Consider the following 16,105-nt stretch of genomic DNA (forward strand, 5'->3'; position numbering starts at 1 on the left):
ACATCTCCTGAAAACCTAAGCTTAAGTGCGCAGCTAATTCTTGATTATACCCTCTATGCTTTGAGACCTGAGACTTAGTTGGCTGTTTTAAATGGCCAGAAGTACCGAGTGGTACATCGCGATGATCTCATCGTTTGCTTCTGACATGTTCTCTTCTGAGCTACCGCTGAAGATAATAGGAGGTTCTGCATGGGGTAAGCTTGGGCTGGGTAGATGCCAGTCTCAAAATAAGCAGTGTGATGCCTTGCTTTGTGTGCCTAAACCGATGAGGCATACTACTGGTGTTTCCCTAAAATACTTGTATCTACGTAATTCTTTGGAGACCTTAAAGTAGCAGTTCAGGCTTAACGCTTTTCCGTAAAAATGAAAGCATCTTTTATACAAAAAGTACTGGGCAAAAGGCAGGATATGGGACTGCACAATAAAGCTTGAGGTTTTTCATTACTCTTGCACAGATTCCTGTACTCCTATAGCTTGTGTGACCTCAGACTGTCCTCCAGTGCTTTATAAAAACTTATGCTGGCAGCCTTTCCCATTAAGACACATTGCTTCACAGTCTTTCCCAGATGTATTATACATTCCCTGTGTAGGTTTTCGTCTGGATGGTCTCTAAACATCTTCCTCTGCTTTTAAACCATTGAAAACTCAGCTGCATGACACTTCTGTACACTTCCTGGAATGAGATTCAAGAAGTTGTATGCTGATATAAACCTTGGCTTTGTCTAAAAACCTTTGTAGTGCTCTGACTTTCTACCCTTTCCTTAATAAAGTTCCCTTCTCCATAATGTGGTTCTAAATGTCTTACCTGGTAGTGACAGGCCTGTAACTTCTGGTTTTGTGGTGTATGTTTTGAAAGAGATACTAGCTTTGGCTGATATCCAAGATGATTAATTTCCTGGAAACATTCTCTAAAGAACTAACTTCAGTGAAACAGCCTTCCTTCTTCCCCCTCCAAAGAGGGGGGGAAAAAAAATTTACTTCTCATCTGAATCTGCCTAGGTACAACTCTTCAAATTAAGGTGTTTTGCTTTCCTGTTGTCCAACAGACTTGCTTTCAGAGTTTATTCTGCAAGCAGGCACTACAAATAAATGAAACTGGTCCAAGAAATGTCTGATAAGTTAGTTAACGAAGTCTGTCTGCTTAATCTGTCTAGAAGCAGCCTCTTTGGCTCTTCTGAATCTTAGCAGGGAAGAGAGGATATTACACTACTTGGTAGAAGCTGTGAAAGGATAGGAAAGGGGATTTTTAAATGCTTTTGGTGTTGGCCAGGTATGCTCCAGTGTTTTGGTGCCCAGCTGAGCTCTGAAAGCACTAGTGAGCCAGTATGCTGACTGGTGGGAGGGCCTCTTAGGAGGCTTTTGTATGAAACTGCCATTCCTGGAAATGGAATTCCTTCAAGATTCTTCAGTGAATGTAATGGAGCATAAAATGTCTTGCTAGTGGAGCCCCTTTTAAAGAGGCTGCCTTTACTCTTGTCTGTGGGCAGTTCCATACAGCTGCATCTTCGCTTTAGCCCAAAGCATTTCTAATGCTTCTGTGAAATGAGTCTGCCAGGCTTTCAGTTGCTCATTAAAAGGCCTGAGGGAAGGACCCTATGGGATTGGCTTCCTTTAATGTCTTGCTTTTTTAATGTTGGCTTTCCAGTATGCGGAGTCAGGCTTAGCTTTGGCATGGGTGGAGGAGCTGTAATCCTTGGTAGCTACCAAATCCTGTGCCGTGCCCTGTTGAGTCACAGGGTGAAGTGACTTCTGTCCCTTGTAGTGTCTCCTCTCCCCAGGAAACCTGGAACAGAAATGTGTGCAAGTGTCAGGTTTGTTGTTAGTCATGACTTCACTTGCTGTACAAGTAAGTATCTTGGCAATGACTTTCCCACAACCCAGTGTCTTTGAAAGGATACATGAGGAATTTGCTGTAGCTCTGCTGGCTGTTGTTGTTGTTGAAACAAACTACTTGTTTCTGTTCCTGTCTGGAAAGGGGAGACATGGGGTTTTTCTCATACTTGTACAGGTGGGGTGCACTCTGTTAACAGTAGTGCTGAAGTGTTCCCTGTAATGTGATTTTCAGCTTTTTATTCTGTGATGAAAGGGCAGATGAAAAGACTCCACAAATCCAGTGCTTGGTTTCCAGTGATTGATTTTAAAGTTAGTCCTCAGTCACAAATGGGACTTAAGAATATTGCTTGAAAAGGCTGTCAGTCTTTGGGACTGTCATGCCTTTAAGTGATTTTTAAAAAAGGAATGGTACGCTTAAGGTGCTTCAAAATAACATCCTTGGCCCCAAGAGCTTCAACTTCTTTGTGTTCTTTAATGTGGATCTCAAACCCTGTGATGGATGAGAAGGTGGGCTTGATTGCTTCCAGTGATATACTTACTGCCTCTTGCTAATTTTGTCTAGCCTGCTAAAAGTGAATCTAGTGTTCTGTATACAAAAAAGGCCAACTGTTTGTCTGTTTATGTTAATGCTGACCTATTTAGAGGAGATTCTAGATTAAAATTTGACTGGCTCAACACTGTGGTTATCTGTCCTTTTCTGTAAACAGACAAGTTTATTGGGGCAATCCAAAAAGGGTTGAAGCAAGGTGACCTCATGCCTGCTTGTAAATAACAAGGCATTTGACCTATGTGATTAGAGGCAGAGCTCTCCAATCTATTTCAGTAAGCTAAAGCCTTAAAATTTTAGAGCAGAGCACTCTGGCTCAGCCCCTGCACATGTGCCCTGGCTGAGACGGGTCTGTTTAGGTCTTCAGAAATACCAGACTCTTGGGGAAGTACCTGAAGTGCCACAGCTGGATCCATAGGGCGTGGAGCTTACTAACCTCATTGTTTTGGACTAGATCTGTTGCTTAGTTAACCACTGCAGACTGCTGTGCAACTGCGACAGTAGTGCCAACTTTTGTGTTAGCTCTACCCAGACTGATCTGAGCTTTTAGGTTAAAGATTCTGGCAAATACATGAACCTCTAGCACATGTTTGAGGTGTGCATATTCAGTGAATGTGTATTTAGACTGTCTAAAAGGGAAAAATACTAGTTCACAAGTATTAAAGCATGATCCTGCCTACCAACAGTTGATTTTCCTGACAGTAACTCCAAGCTAGTATGCTTTTTTAAGGTAGTGATAGGCAAAAACTCGATATAGAAGTATCAAAAAGATACGGTATGTTTGTAATCTGAAGATTATGTGGGAGAGAAGATTCTCGGGGAGATACAGCTTAGTTGGATCAGTTATACTGAGTCCCTAGTACAAAATGCTAATGACTAATCGTGCCCAGTTTTATTTTTAACAAATTCACTAATGCTGTGAAAGCTGTAAACAGCAAACCAGCTTAAAATCCAGGTGGCAGGAAGGTCTTAAGTAACTTTTGTATCAGTGTCTCTATTAATTTTCTAAATAAAATAATGAAGGGAACATGCCAACAGAACTTCTGGGAGTTTTATCTGGGGAAGACTTGCTCAAGCACCTGGTTGTCCTTGAGTCAGTGGTTGTTCAGGAACTCAATCCACTCTTCTGCTGATTGTGTCTTCCCTGGAGAAGCCATTGCTGTAGTTTGCCTGTTGTGTCCTATGCAGGTGGTGGTAGTGTTGGTGAAAGTCTACTAAGTGCAGAAATGAGGTAACATACTATAGTTGAACATAGTACTCAAACTCTTAATTGAGACACATGATGTCAATGTCATCTTCTGATTAGAAACATAAATTACTTTTTGTAGCCAACTCCTCTCTCCTTTCTACTGTGAAGCTCAGAATTGGAAAATAAAAGCTTCAGAGTTGTCCAATATTAAATGTCTCCACTTTCCTTGCCCTCTGTTCTCCTGCAACGTAGACTGTTATGGTGGCAGAAACTTGAAGCTTTCTGGCACGCTGTTAATCAATAGCTGATGTCAGACTTGTTTTATTCAAAGGGATTTTGGTGTAGCTGTATGAGTACGGAAAGTACTTCTGAGGTTTTGTCTTCCTGCTAGGAAGAAGAGTAAGGCTTTGGTATGGCCTGTGCTGTTGGTGTATTTTCTGAATTGGAAGCAGCAGCTGTGGTAGAGAGCAGATGGTTCTGGAGTATTTTTTTCCTGGAAGCTCCGATTCCCCATGGTTTTTTTGTGCTTGTAGCGAATCCAGTTCTAATTGTAAATATCACTTACATTTTTATGGTTACAGGCTGAAAGCACTCTCTCTTTTATTGGCATCATCAAGTTCTTGTAACAAGCCTTGTTGTGTGTGCACTGGTGTTAATTAGGTGCCTGTATCTGAGCCTCCTGGTGGCTCTCACTGTCTTGTTAAAGCATGATATGTTTTAACTTCTCAAAAAAGCAAGTGCAGGAACAAGCAGAAATTGTTTACCAGCTTCCATCTGTAGGAGTGAGCTGCCTTGCTTAGCCTCAGTAAAAGTAGCAGGAAACTTCTTTCAGACTGGCTTCACACTTCACTAACGGTGTAGGATATTGCACAAAGTTGAGAAGAACAGTAGCCTGTTACTTCTAGTCTTTTAAATATGAAGGGATTTGGGTAGTTTTTGTAACTGCGGACAATGTCACTGCCTTGTGAAGATGGTGACTGTGGTCTTCCGGAAGTTCATAGCTTGGCTTTCTCCTGAAGTTGCACTGGTTTTCATTATTGCTTTCTGTCTATCTCTGCTCATGAAGGTGTGTCTGCATACTGCAAATGAATTAATATGCTGTCAGCAACTGATCTAGTCTGGAATCTGTCCTTAGGCAAGAGGTTTGACGCAGATGGATCAGAATTGAAGTGGTTATGACTGAATACACAAATCAATTGTAATGTCTGTGATGGGGACCCCTATATAAATTTGTGTTCTTCCCTTCCAGCTGACAGATGCAGCCGTACCAGTAACAATCAATTTATGTTTCTTTCCCTCACAGGGTAACCCAGGTAGTATGTGGATCCAGACAGTGACAATTCTACTGAGGACTGGCAATTATTTCTAGTTTGAAGAACAAGTGACGTTGGTAAGACTTACTTGTCAGTTGCTATCTTACTTGGCTTACCCATGTGGCTGAGGAAAGATCCAGGGAAAAACCTGCCCCTTCAACATGGATGAAATGTCCCTGTGATAACTGCAGCCAGCTATTGGAACCATATGTTCAAAAGAAGCTGGATCAGTTTAAGAATTTGATTTCAAACTCGAAGGATATTGTTATGTTGTGGGTTTCTGAATTCTCTCTCCTGTCCCGCTTCCTTTACTCTGAAGCCCTTGAAAGACTAGTTGTTAATCTAGTCCTCTTCAGCTGCACAACTACAGTGAATTAAAAGAAATGCTGAACTCACTGGTACATAAAGTGACCACCTTAAATACATGCAGGAGTTAGTACCAGTATTCTCATAGAGTTGCAAAATTCAGGCTGAGGAGCTAGCACAGTAGTTCCTTCAAGTTCTCCTTTTTGAGCCTGGCCTGTGTATCTGGGAAGAAACACACATCCAAAGCTGCTGATGTGCCTTTGTAGCCTGGCTTTTCACTCAGCTTCTTATTTGAGCCGGATAGTCTTGGCCAAGATCCTGGAAGTATTGACTGGCTGCAGACTGTAGGGTTTGACACCCGAGACACTGTTGCAATTCTAGTGCAGCACTGATTAGGAATAAATTTCCTTCCCAACTGATCATTCAGTTTCTATTTCTTGTGGTGGTCAGGGTGTTTAGAGCAGTACAAAATAAACTTCCTTTCATCTTAAAAGTTGCTAGTGTGAGTTCATATGGTAGGACTTTTTTTTAGCAGTGTTAACTGACAAATGTAGTTGGTTAGCAGAGTCTTCTATTTAACATGGCAATTGATATTCATGTCCAGTAGTATACTGCAGAAAGCTTTTAATGTTGGTTTTTATCTCCAGGCTCAAAATGAGTGCAATGTTGGAAACCAGTGAGCTGCCGGCAGTGTTTGATGGGGTGAAGCTAGCTGCAGTTGCTGCTGTTCTGTACGTTATTGTTCGCTGCTTGAATTTAAAAAGCCCAACTGCCCCTCCTGAACTCATTTACCAGGACTCTGCTTTGGCCCGCTTTCTACTCAAATCCTGCCCACTTTTGACCAAAGAGTAAGTATATTTTTCATGTTGGCATGTGTTATAGGGAGAAGAGCTCCACTTAACTGTTCTTCTGCTTAGTGTGTTTCTTAAACCTGGGTGCAAATGAATGTCAGGGTATTCTGTTGATAAAATAAACCTGTTCCAAGTCAAGCATTTCATTATTGCTAGTGTCCCAGGTATGTGGGTTTAGGACCAAGCCTTATTGTGCAGGGCTCTCCACAGATGTATGGAAAAAGTCATCCCTGCCTCTCTGTATAGTAGCTGTATGCTGATATTTTACTATACCAGCACTATATAGCCCACTGTCTGTGGAAGTGGGGAGGGATGGATGCAATCAGCACTTGTTCCTGTTCATGTACTCCCCTTTATATTAGGGAAGAAATCTGTCAGGGCTCACAGGAAGGAAATGTTTTCATGGTGTGTCCACGCACTTAAAATGAATACAGGGGTGGCTATTAGTTTTAAAGTGCCTACTCTTATTTGAAGTGCCTTAAGTTGATTGAAGACTAATGAAATTTGTTACTGGGTAGAGCACATCATCATAACTAGTTTAATAAAGTAATGACACACTGGTCAGCTCTAAGCCTATTGAATCCACTTTCAAATTGACCTTATGTCAACTGTGTATTTGAGCAGGCTGATCCTTGACCTTCCATTCTAGGACCTGCAGAATCAATGCAGCTGCCCTTACCTTCACCAATAATATGAAGCATTTACTGCAATTTCATGAGGGTTTGGAGGTACAAGGACTTTGATTACAGTATTTCTCTTCTGCAATCACTTTGAAAACTTGCAAGTCCTATTTAGAAGCCCTAAATACATCAATTATCTAGTAAGCACTGAGTGCAGCTGCATGAACCTTCCTTTTGGATCTCAAAAGTCAAGCTGACTTAATGATAGTCATTCTTAGGGGAAATGAGAGGCTTTTAGCAGTGCTGTGTTAGATTTCTTGATTACTGTTCTGGTTTCAGCTGGGATAGAGTTAATTTTCTTCCTAGTAGCAGGCATAGTGCTGTGTTTTGGATTTAGTATGAGAACAATGTTGATAACACACTGATGTTTGAGTTGTTGCTAAGTAGTGTTTATACTAATCAAGGACTTTTCAGCTTCCCATGCTCTGCCAGGTGCACAGGAAGCTGGGAGGGGGCACAGCCAGGACAGCTGACCCAAACTGGCCAAAGGGCTATTCCATACCATATGGCATCATGCTCAGTATAGAAACTGGGGGGAGTTGACCGGGGGGGCAGTGATGGCTGCTTGGGGATTGGCTGGGCATAGGTCAGTGGGTGGTGAGCAATTGCATTGTGCAACACTTGTATATTCTTTTATCATTAATATTATTATTACTTTATATTCCTCTGCTGTCCTATTAAACTGCCTTTATCTCAGCCCATGGGTTTTACTTTTTTTTTTCTGTTTCTCTCCCCCATCCCACTGGCAGAGGGGAGGGTGAGCAAGCAGCTGTGTGATGCTTAGTTGCTGACTGGGGTTGCACCATGATGGTTACATAAGGTATAAGATCTCAGGCCATAGGATCTGTAAACTCATAGAGGAAGCAAAGCATTATCTGTTTTAAATTAGAGCATAAAGAGGGTTCCCTGATGTGCTCTGAGTTTGGTAGTAACTTAAATGTGTGGTGAAGCTGAGCATTGAAATTGGATTCTTGATTATGCCTAGTGCCTTAACTGCAAAGCAGTTGCTTCCCTAAAAAATACCAGGTAACTAGAACCTCCTTCGTGTATCTTAGACACTTGTCATCTCAGTGTTGGCACTCCAGATTTACATGTCCCTAGTCACTGAGAAAGCAAGCATGAAGCAGTGCTGGTTACCGGTCTTGAAAGCATATTAGTACTAGGCTAATCTTTGGAAACATTGTAAACTAATTCAGAGTCCATTTTACTTCTATTTCAGCTCTGCTCTTATGGCACAAGCTCCTAGCACTACTATTTAGAGGCATGTTTTGGACTTCCACTCAGTTGGAGAACAAAGTACTCCCAAAGGAGTGAAAAATGCGGAACATGTCTAAAAATTGCAGTACACATGTTGTGCATTAATTGCAGGAGTGAAGAGCTTCTTGCAGAACCCTAGTCTTGCGTTATGTGTGCAATCTTGAGTTGTTTGCGTTCTCTGGATCAGCTCAGAGCTCAGGCTTGCCAACTTCTCTGAAAACTGTAGCACTGATTGGTTCTTGGGCAGAACATTGCCTCAAAGGCTTGCATGACCCCAGGAAACAAACTCATCTGAAACAAACTAGAATGAAATGTGTCAATAGGTAGTTGTTCAGTCTTGTTACTTGTATACCTGTGTTAGGGGAGACAGGAATATAATTGCTGTTGGGGATTGAAAGGGCTTACAGGAAAGACAACTCTGTAAGATGATGTGATGTGATTCTTTGCTGTTCTAGTGATGTTATCACAGCTCTTAATACAGAAATTAAAAAAAAAAACCAAAGAAATCCTATCTTCAGGCATGAAAGTCACCTGGAGCCTAAAGGGCAACAAATATATTTAAATTCCTGCAATTATGCATGAAATAGCTTTTTGCTAATTAGTCCTACAAACTATGTGAAAGCAGCTTGTGCCATACTCCCCTGAAAAATCTTGTAAGGCTTTGATTACTTGCTAATTATTCAGAGTGTTAGGAAAGCTGATTAAGCAGCTCTTTTCAAATTCTACCATGAAAGCAGAATAAGTAGCCCAGCAATCTCTGTTATATCAGTACTGGGTTTGTTGTAAGATCTGTTCTAAGACCAGTTCTTCTCTATAGCTGTGAACTGGCTTTCAGACCTGGTTTGTTCAGCTCCCTTATCCTTAAGGGAGGAAGGGGTCTTGCTGGGGGTATTGCTGGAAAACACAGGGTGGCAGGGAGAAAGCAGAAATAAGCAAAGTTATTCTATCTGTGCGGCTATCCAAAAATGCTTGGAAAAAACACTTCTGGATTTTATTTCTGCTTAATGGCACCATCCTCACCTATGGACTTACTCAATACATTATAACTGTAGTGTCATTCAGTAAGCCAAGTGGTGGTAGATGAATAATTTAAGAGCTTTGGATAGTAAAACTGCCTGGGATGGCTGCATGCCAGGTACCTTGTACTTGCAGATGTTAGTATTGCTTTTTACAATTCTCTAAACTGCTAGAAGCTTTCTACATATCGATCAACACCAGTAAGCGATAGACTCTGTCTTCCTAGAGCTCATGTTTTCTTCCCTCCTTTATTTCTCTCCCTCTACCCCTGTCCAGCTCTGTAGTTTGGCTTACTAAGCGGAGTAGCATAATCAGATCCTTTTTCGTTCAGAGAACTGCTTCTTGCATGGAAGCTCTGGCAAATCAGCAAAACTATTGCTGCCCTCAAGCACTTGGGCCTAACCCCTGGCTGCAGCTGTCTCCTTTTCCCATCTTTCAAATTGGTACAGAAAGTCTGCCATCTGCTCTCTTATTCCTCTAGAAATGCAGCATTGGCTCTTTGATTCATAAGGACAAATTTGGCCAGTGCTTGCTGTACTGGGCTAGAGATTTTTTTGGCTGTTCCCAATTTTTTCTACCATCAAGTGCGTGTGTGTACCTTTATTCCTGTAGAGGCATGGCACAAGTGTCATCCTTATCAAAAATAATTATCCTTGCTGTCTGCACATTTTTATCGTTAATAAAGGCAAGCTCCTCAAAGATTGAGGCAAAAGCGTGTTTGTAAACACTGTCAAAGATCCAGCCTAGATCCTTCTTATGCTTTGCTTGCACAGTAACCTGTACTGGATAAGCAGGCTGCCTGGTACCAGAAGACTCTTTTGCGCTATTGTTGCTTTTCTCCTAGATGCAAGGAGACAAGTAGTCAGAAAAGCTGGCTTCAAGCTTTGCAATGTTCTTTTCCTCCATCTAATAGCAGTGCTTGATTCCTGTCAACTCCTTAGTGTGTCACCCTGGGAGGAACACTTCCAGGAGAATAATAAACTAGAACAACAGTGTTATTCCTGAAGCTTTGGCAAGTGAACATGTTGAGAGGCGGAGAAGAATGGCAGCTCCCTATTGGTAAGTTGAAGCATTGACCTTAGGGAGAGAAGCAGCCTCGGCGGGGTCTGAGTCCTTGCTAGGTGCTCTGCTGTGGCATTGGCAGCAGCCTTGCATTCTCCAGCTCTCATCAGCAAGGGAGACATGCTGTAATATTTGTGCCCTGTTTTGGATAGAATACTTCTTGCAATCACTGAAAATTGAGGAGGGGTGTGATGGGCACTTTACTAAATAAAAGCTGCCTAAACTGGAAAGGAAATGGTTTAACTGAGGAGGCCAGTCTGTACTTGTAAATAGTTCTGACTTCATACAGTTTCTATGGGCAGCAAACACTTCTTCTCCACTTACGTTAGTTTCTTTTTCAGAGGCTCAGGGGACATGGAAGCTCTGTAAGCTGCTTTAAAATTTTGCTGTTACATATTTGCTGTGTCTTCATCACGTTGAACAGTGTATCTGATCTGATGCAGAAAAAGCTGCTTTCTACATATTGGGAGGGGATGGGGTTGAGCCCTGTGGACTTTTAGATGAGCTTTCTTGATTGGAATTCAAATTGCATTCCTTAGCATCAAATAAGAGGCAAGGTTCAAACAAGGTTTGATTTGTTAAAGCATCCTTTAAATGCCCCCAAACTGCTCTGTAAAGGGGACAAAAATAACCTGTTGCCTGTTATAATGCAGGTGGCAGTTCTCAGGGTGTCTCCTGACATAGACAGATTGTAGGGTCTGCTTTCTTGCTGTCAGTATCCAATGTACTACAGCACATCAAAGCTGATGTGAGAGTTAATGTTTAAAGTGTTAATCTCCTCAGATGAAATGAAGTAATGCTCCAGAAATAAGCCTGTTGCTGAACTTCCACTCCAGATCTTTGAGGACATGAAGGCTGATGCTTGCTAATAAAAATAGCACAGTTTTTGTGCTTTGTGTGAGCTGCTTATACAGCTGCTGCTTTCCTAAATTCCTGCATACTGGGCGATGTTATGTGCTCTAAAATCATAATCTGCTTCCTGAGAGCCACTAAAACTTAATCTACAATCACATGTTGGAATTGTTTTTAATATTAAAATGCTAGGAGGATGTTTGAAACACAGATTCTCTTGCTCTTGGGCACTGTTGTGGGCAGCCACCTATCAAGATGTGGGGCTGTGCTGCACAGCTGAACCACAGCATTTGGAGCTAAAACATCAGTATTTGTGAGCAGGTTTATGCAACTGGCTGTGAATTCACTTAGCCAGTTAAGGCTGAACTTTGTACTTGTTGTGCCATAGAAGTCAGCTTCCATAATAAGTAACTGGCATCCCCAGACCTGTTCTGTCTGCCTTCTGTTGCAGAATCCTGTTACTGGAAGCCATAACTAACTGCCTCAAATATTTGTTTTTACTCAGAGTGCCTGATATCCATTGCAGCTGACCAAATCAAAACAGAGAAGTGAATCAGCTGAAAGCCTCTAGGTCTGGAGCAAACCGGGAAGCCATTTTTGTTTCACAGAAACTGAAACTTTTTTTGTTTCCACTACAACACAACTTTGCCTTTGGATCTCCTATGTTATCAGTACTTGCTTGTCTGTGCTATTGTGGTATATCATCCTCGTCCTTGTAGGCATGCATATACCTTTTTGGCAAGAGGTCTTCCTGACTGCTGTTCACCATCCAGCTGGCTGCTCTGCTCCTGTCGTCTCTAAACCACTATTGCAGAACGTTGGAAATGGTGCTTATAGACATGGTGTCTGTGCCTGGGCACTTGTGCATTTATGAGCAGCTTTGCTGGAACAGGGCACACTGAGGAATTCATAGTGAATCATCTCCATACAATGAAACTTGCTGTACTGGGATAATCTCCACAATACACTGCTTTTGAAAACCACTTTGGTTTATAGCAGGCATTATAGAGAAGTTGAAGTCTGTTGTGTCCTTGAACACTTTCCCTGTTTCTTAATATCAGTGCTGGAGGGAAGCCACCTGCTTTTATGAGTGAGTGGCCCTTGTTTGGAAGACATGGTTAAATTTAGCAGTAGTGATAGCTTTAGCACAAAATCTAAAGGGCAATGCTTGAATGATTCTTAAACTGTGGATACTACTTAGTTGTTCAGTCTGCATAATATCTAGCTCATGTTTCCATGTGTCACACCCTGCTGAGTTTGTTTTGTTAAGGTGAGCCATAAGAAAAATAGCCTGAGTTGTTCTGCCTACAGGATGGTTGTTTCAGAGGAGCATCTCTTTACAGCTGTTTGCCATGAGGAATGTTGGCTTCATTGCAAAACAATCTGTGCTAGCTATTGCTATCAGCACTGGAGAGTTAGGTTTTTCAGCTGGATTGAGTATGAAAATGTCACTGGAATTGTTTTTCACATAAGCTAAATTTTATTTAAGCCATATTATCTTACCTGCACTTTCAGAGGGTGAAGACTCTTGCGTAATTCCTGGCTAGTTTTTTTGCCTCACCAGTGTGGTATCATGCACCTTCATGATTGAAGAGTTCTTTCTATGCCCTTCTCTTTGTATGGTTTTAGTAAAAGCAAGTTGAAAGTCCACACAAACCCTGGATAAAATGATGTCTTGTCCTTCAATCCTGTACAGTCTTGCACTATTATGCTCAGTACTTGGTCTTGGAAGTTCTTGTAGACTTTGCCTCAAAAATGTAGATAGAAGTCACTCATAGGAAGACCTTTGAAAATAGATTTGTCTACTGCCAAAATGGTGGGTCAACAGAAGTAGACTGATAGACAGATCATATGCCTGACTCTGCTATAGGTTATAAGGATGCTTTGCAAAGTCAAACTTGTCCATCAGCTGAGGACAGCTTTTACCAGAATGCAGTGATACAGAGTCATCACTTTGTTACTGTCAAGTATTTATAGGGCTTTGTAGTAGGTTAGATTGGCAACTTGTCTTGGTAAATTAAAGTCTAATGTTTGTAATAGCTGCCTGCTTTTGCATCAGTCTGGTAAGGTGAGTTTTAACCTGTCTTAGTTTTTCACTGATTATGCAAGATCTAAGCAATCTGGGCAACTTCTTTCCCTCTCCGTGTTGAAGTCTTGGGATGTTCAGTCTCCTGGAGCCTGGATACTTAAGGGATTTTAGGATATCTATCTCACCATAAGCCTATTGCTTAAAGGCTGATGGGCAGTAGTAAAAAAGTGAGACAACAAGCTGCTGCTCTAATACTTGCAAGTATTTCAGAGCTTTAACTGCTTTATTTTTAAGTGCAAATGGCAGAAAAATACTTAACATGCTTAAGTATGACTAAGTGGGAGTAACAAATCTCTGCAGCAGAGTACTGTCCTATACACATTACTCATGCTGGAACTTGACCTTTGAATATTTATCTAGAAGAGTGTAGTTACATGCGGAGTGACTAATACTAGTACATCTTTGCTGCAGGCAGTGTGATGCTTAAACAACTGACTGGAGTTAACGTAAAAGATAAGCTGAACACTGTACTTGTTTGATCCATAGGGTGCTCAGAAACACTAGCTTGTGTGCTCTGAAGGGAGCAAGCAGTGAACGCACCCTTGTCTGCAGGACTTCACACAGTTTTAGCCTTCAGGTGGAAATGTGGAACCCATAGGTAGCATTTGTCCATCATTATGGATGGAGTCACAAGGATTCCTGCCTTGATTTTGGTATTTCCTTTAATGATGAACATCTTAATGAAACTGCATGTGCTGTTTGCCTATGCGAAAGTGGTGTAAAGGCTTGACTTACTGAAGATCAGTACCTCAGGTAATTTTCAGTCGGGTTATTCAAAGGCAGGTTTTGGGGTGGTTTTTTTCCCAAAGAAACCAGCTGCAACCTGAGGAGGCAGACTGTGGTAAGTAGTACAGTCTTGGTAAGCAGTACACTTGAAGCCATTTGTCTTCATTTAAACTCTAACAGTAGTGGTGAGGCTTTGAAGACTCTTATCATTTCCTCTCTAGCAACATCCTGTGGTATGTGCTGCTGCAGCTGCTGCATCTATTCCACTGGATGACACTAACTTATAGCTGGAAACTGAACTGTAGATAGGCATGAGGAAAAGATTGGTGCTTGCAGAGAACCTTGATTTTTTTTTTTTTATTAGCAAGGTGGTAGCAGTAATCAGTCACAGCTGTATAACTTGGCTGTTGCAGCTGGAGAAATGACTTTCCTGTTACCCCAATGGGGTAAGACTTTGGGTTTTACCTGGAATAATCTTTGATTTGAAAAGTGCTGTATGGAAGCAGAATCACCAGAACTTTCTAATGCATGTGCTTAACCTAAGATTAGAAACCATGCAACAATGTTGATGTCTGAGTCTCTTCTAAAAGAACTGCAAATTCTTTTTACAGGTTGTATTTGACACCTGTCCTTAACTAAAGCTGCTAGCAAAACCCATCTGCAAATGACTTCTGTGAAAGACAACAAAAAGCCAGTCAGGCACAGTCTGGGGTATGGCTACTGACCTGAACTGGTTGTAAAGTAAATGACTGGGGTGAAGCTAGACACTTTTTCGTATGCTAGCAGTGTCTCTTCCATCTGGCATAATAGTTGCTGTTTAAAACCCTCTGCAGGGAGCTGTATGAGACTTGAGCAGAACCATCTGTATTTCCTCTTGTGCAGCCTTGTTTACATTGACTGCACTATCCCAATAGATATCTACTTTGTAAAGCCGTAAAGGGAATAATTGCAGGAAGCCCCCCCAAAAAAGCCAAAATGGGGAGGGAGCTGCTAATTTCTCAGGATCCAACGTGGTGTCAGGAGCTCTCAAGCTTCTTCTGGATACCCTGCTCTGTGTAGCAGAGACCACAGCTCCTTAATTGGAAGCATGTCCCCTGGGACTGCAGTTCTCCTAAACAATAAATCATTCATGCTTTCCTGTTGAGAACTGATATAACTATCTTTTTCAAGGCATTGGCTTTGTCTGTCCTTTGTGGAGTGGCCAGGTGACTGCCCCACCACCACCATGTAGGAACAGTAGATCTCCAGTTAAACCACTTGCAGCTCTGCTTGTACTAACAAAACTGGTAACTAAGCCTTTAACCCCTTCTAGCTTATAGCTGTGTTTCCCCAGGCCTTTTTTGAGGACAAGTAAGCCAGGAAAAGAAGACAATCTGCTTTGTCATCTAGCTTTAATATGCCCTTGATAAACAAATGTAACTGGTAGAGTCCGCCCTCATGTTGAAAGGGATTTACTGTTCAGTGGAGCTTGGTTGGCCAGTTCTTACAGGTCCTTTTAAAACTGTCCCAGCTTTACTGGGACTCTCTCTGCTTGAGAGGCAAAATCCCCCTGTACCATGCTCTTCACTTAACTGTGAAAAGCAGTTCTGTGTAAAATCATCCCAACCATCAAGTCTTGGGGCTTTCAGTCTTTTAGAATGTGCTATCGATCCTGTCATTTCTGCCACTGGCTTATACAGTCAAGTGCTTACACAAGTTCATGTGGCTCAACCCAAACAGGCTTCAGTGTTTCAATTAAAACAGATTTACAACATTTTACGGGTTTTGGAGGTCAGTTTGGTTGGCTGGCAACATGCTGCCCCAATCTCACTGAGGCACAAGGCCTCCATGTATTTGAGAAACATTTGCGCATGTAATGTTTCAATATAGAGGAATGTCTGGGTTTTGGCTTCTGCTGCTGCTATCAGTGCTGATTTGTCAGCTTTGAGAGCATATCAGTCTCTCCTCTTGTGTAAGGCTGCAAAGATCAGTGTTGCCAGTTCAGTCATAGCAAAAACAATTTCATATTTGTTACTATATTTGGTAGCAAGGGGGAGATTTGTTGTAGGAGTGCTTATCTGTTCTCAAAGCCTCGCTTATCCCTGCTGTGTTAACAATTAAATTCCTGCCTGTTTCAGGTACATTCCACCTCTTATCTGGGGAAAGAGTGGACATATCCAGACTGCCCTTTACGGAAAAATGGGGAGAGTGAGATCACCACATCCATATGGACATCGCAAATACCTCACAATGCCAGATGGAGCAACAGCCACCTTTGATCTCTTTGAGCCGCAGTCTGAGCACTGCATTGGAGGTCAGTCAAACAGCTGCTGGCTGCATATAGCTGCTAACCTTGATTCTGTGCTCTTGGGGATGGGTGAGGACACTGCTACTTGACTTAGCA

The 16,105-nt window shown here is 41.9% G+C and overlaps 1 protein-coding gene across 1 annotated transcript in view; it reads left to right on the forward strand.

Moving 5' to 3' along the window:
* The window catches only part of ABHD2 (abhydrolase domain containing 2, acylglycerol lipase), a 41,597-nt gene that overhangs the window by 5,461 nt on the left and 20,031 nt on the right, over positions 1 to 16,105 (forward strand). Inside the window, exons 2-4 of the mRNA XM_075713783.1 lie at positions 4,873 to 4,959; positions 5,836 to 6,036; positions 15,840 to 16,015. Coding sequence (XP_075569898.1) covers positions 5,843 to 6,036; positions 15,840 to 16,015 — 370 coding nt within the window. The 5' untranslated portion in view covers positions 4,873 to 4,959; positions 5,836 to 5,842. The remainder of the gene's footprint in view (positions 1 to 4,872; positions 4,960 to 5,835; positions 6,037 to 15,839; positions 16,016 to 16,105) is intronic.

Source organism: Pelecanus crispus, chromosome 7, assembly GCF_030463565.1.
Source record: "Pelecanus crispus isolate bPelCri1 chromosome 7, bPelCri1.pri, whole genome shotgun sequence".
Taxonomy (NCBI): domain Eukaryota; kingdom Metazoa; phylum Chordata; class Aves; order Pelecaniformes; family Pelecanidae; genus Pelecanus; species Pelecanus crispus.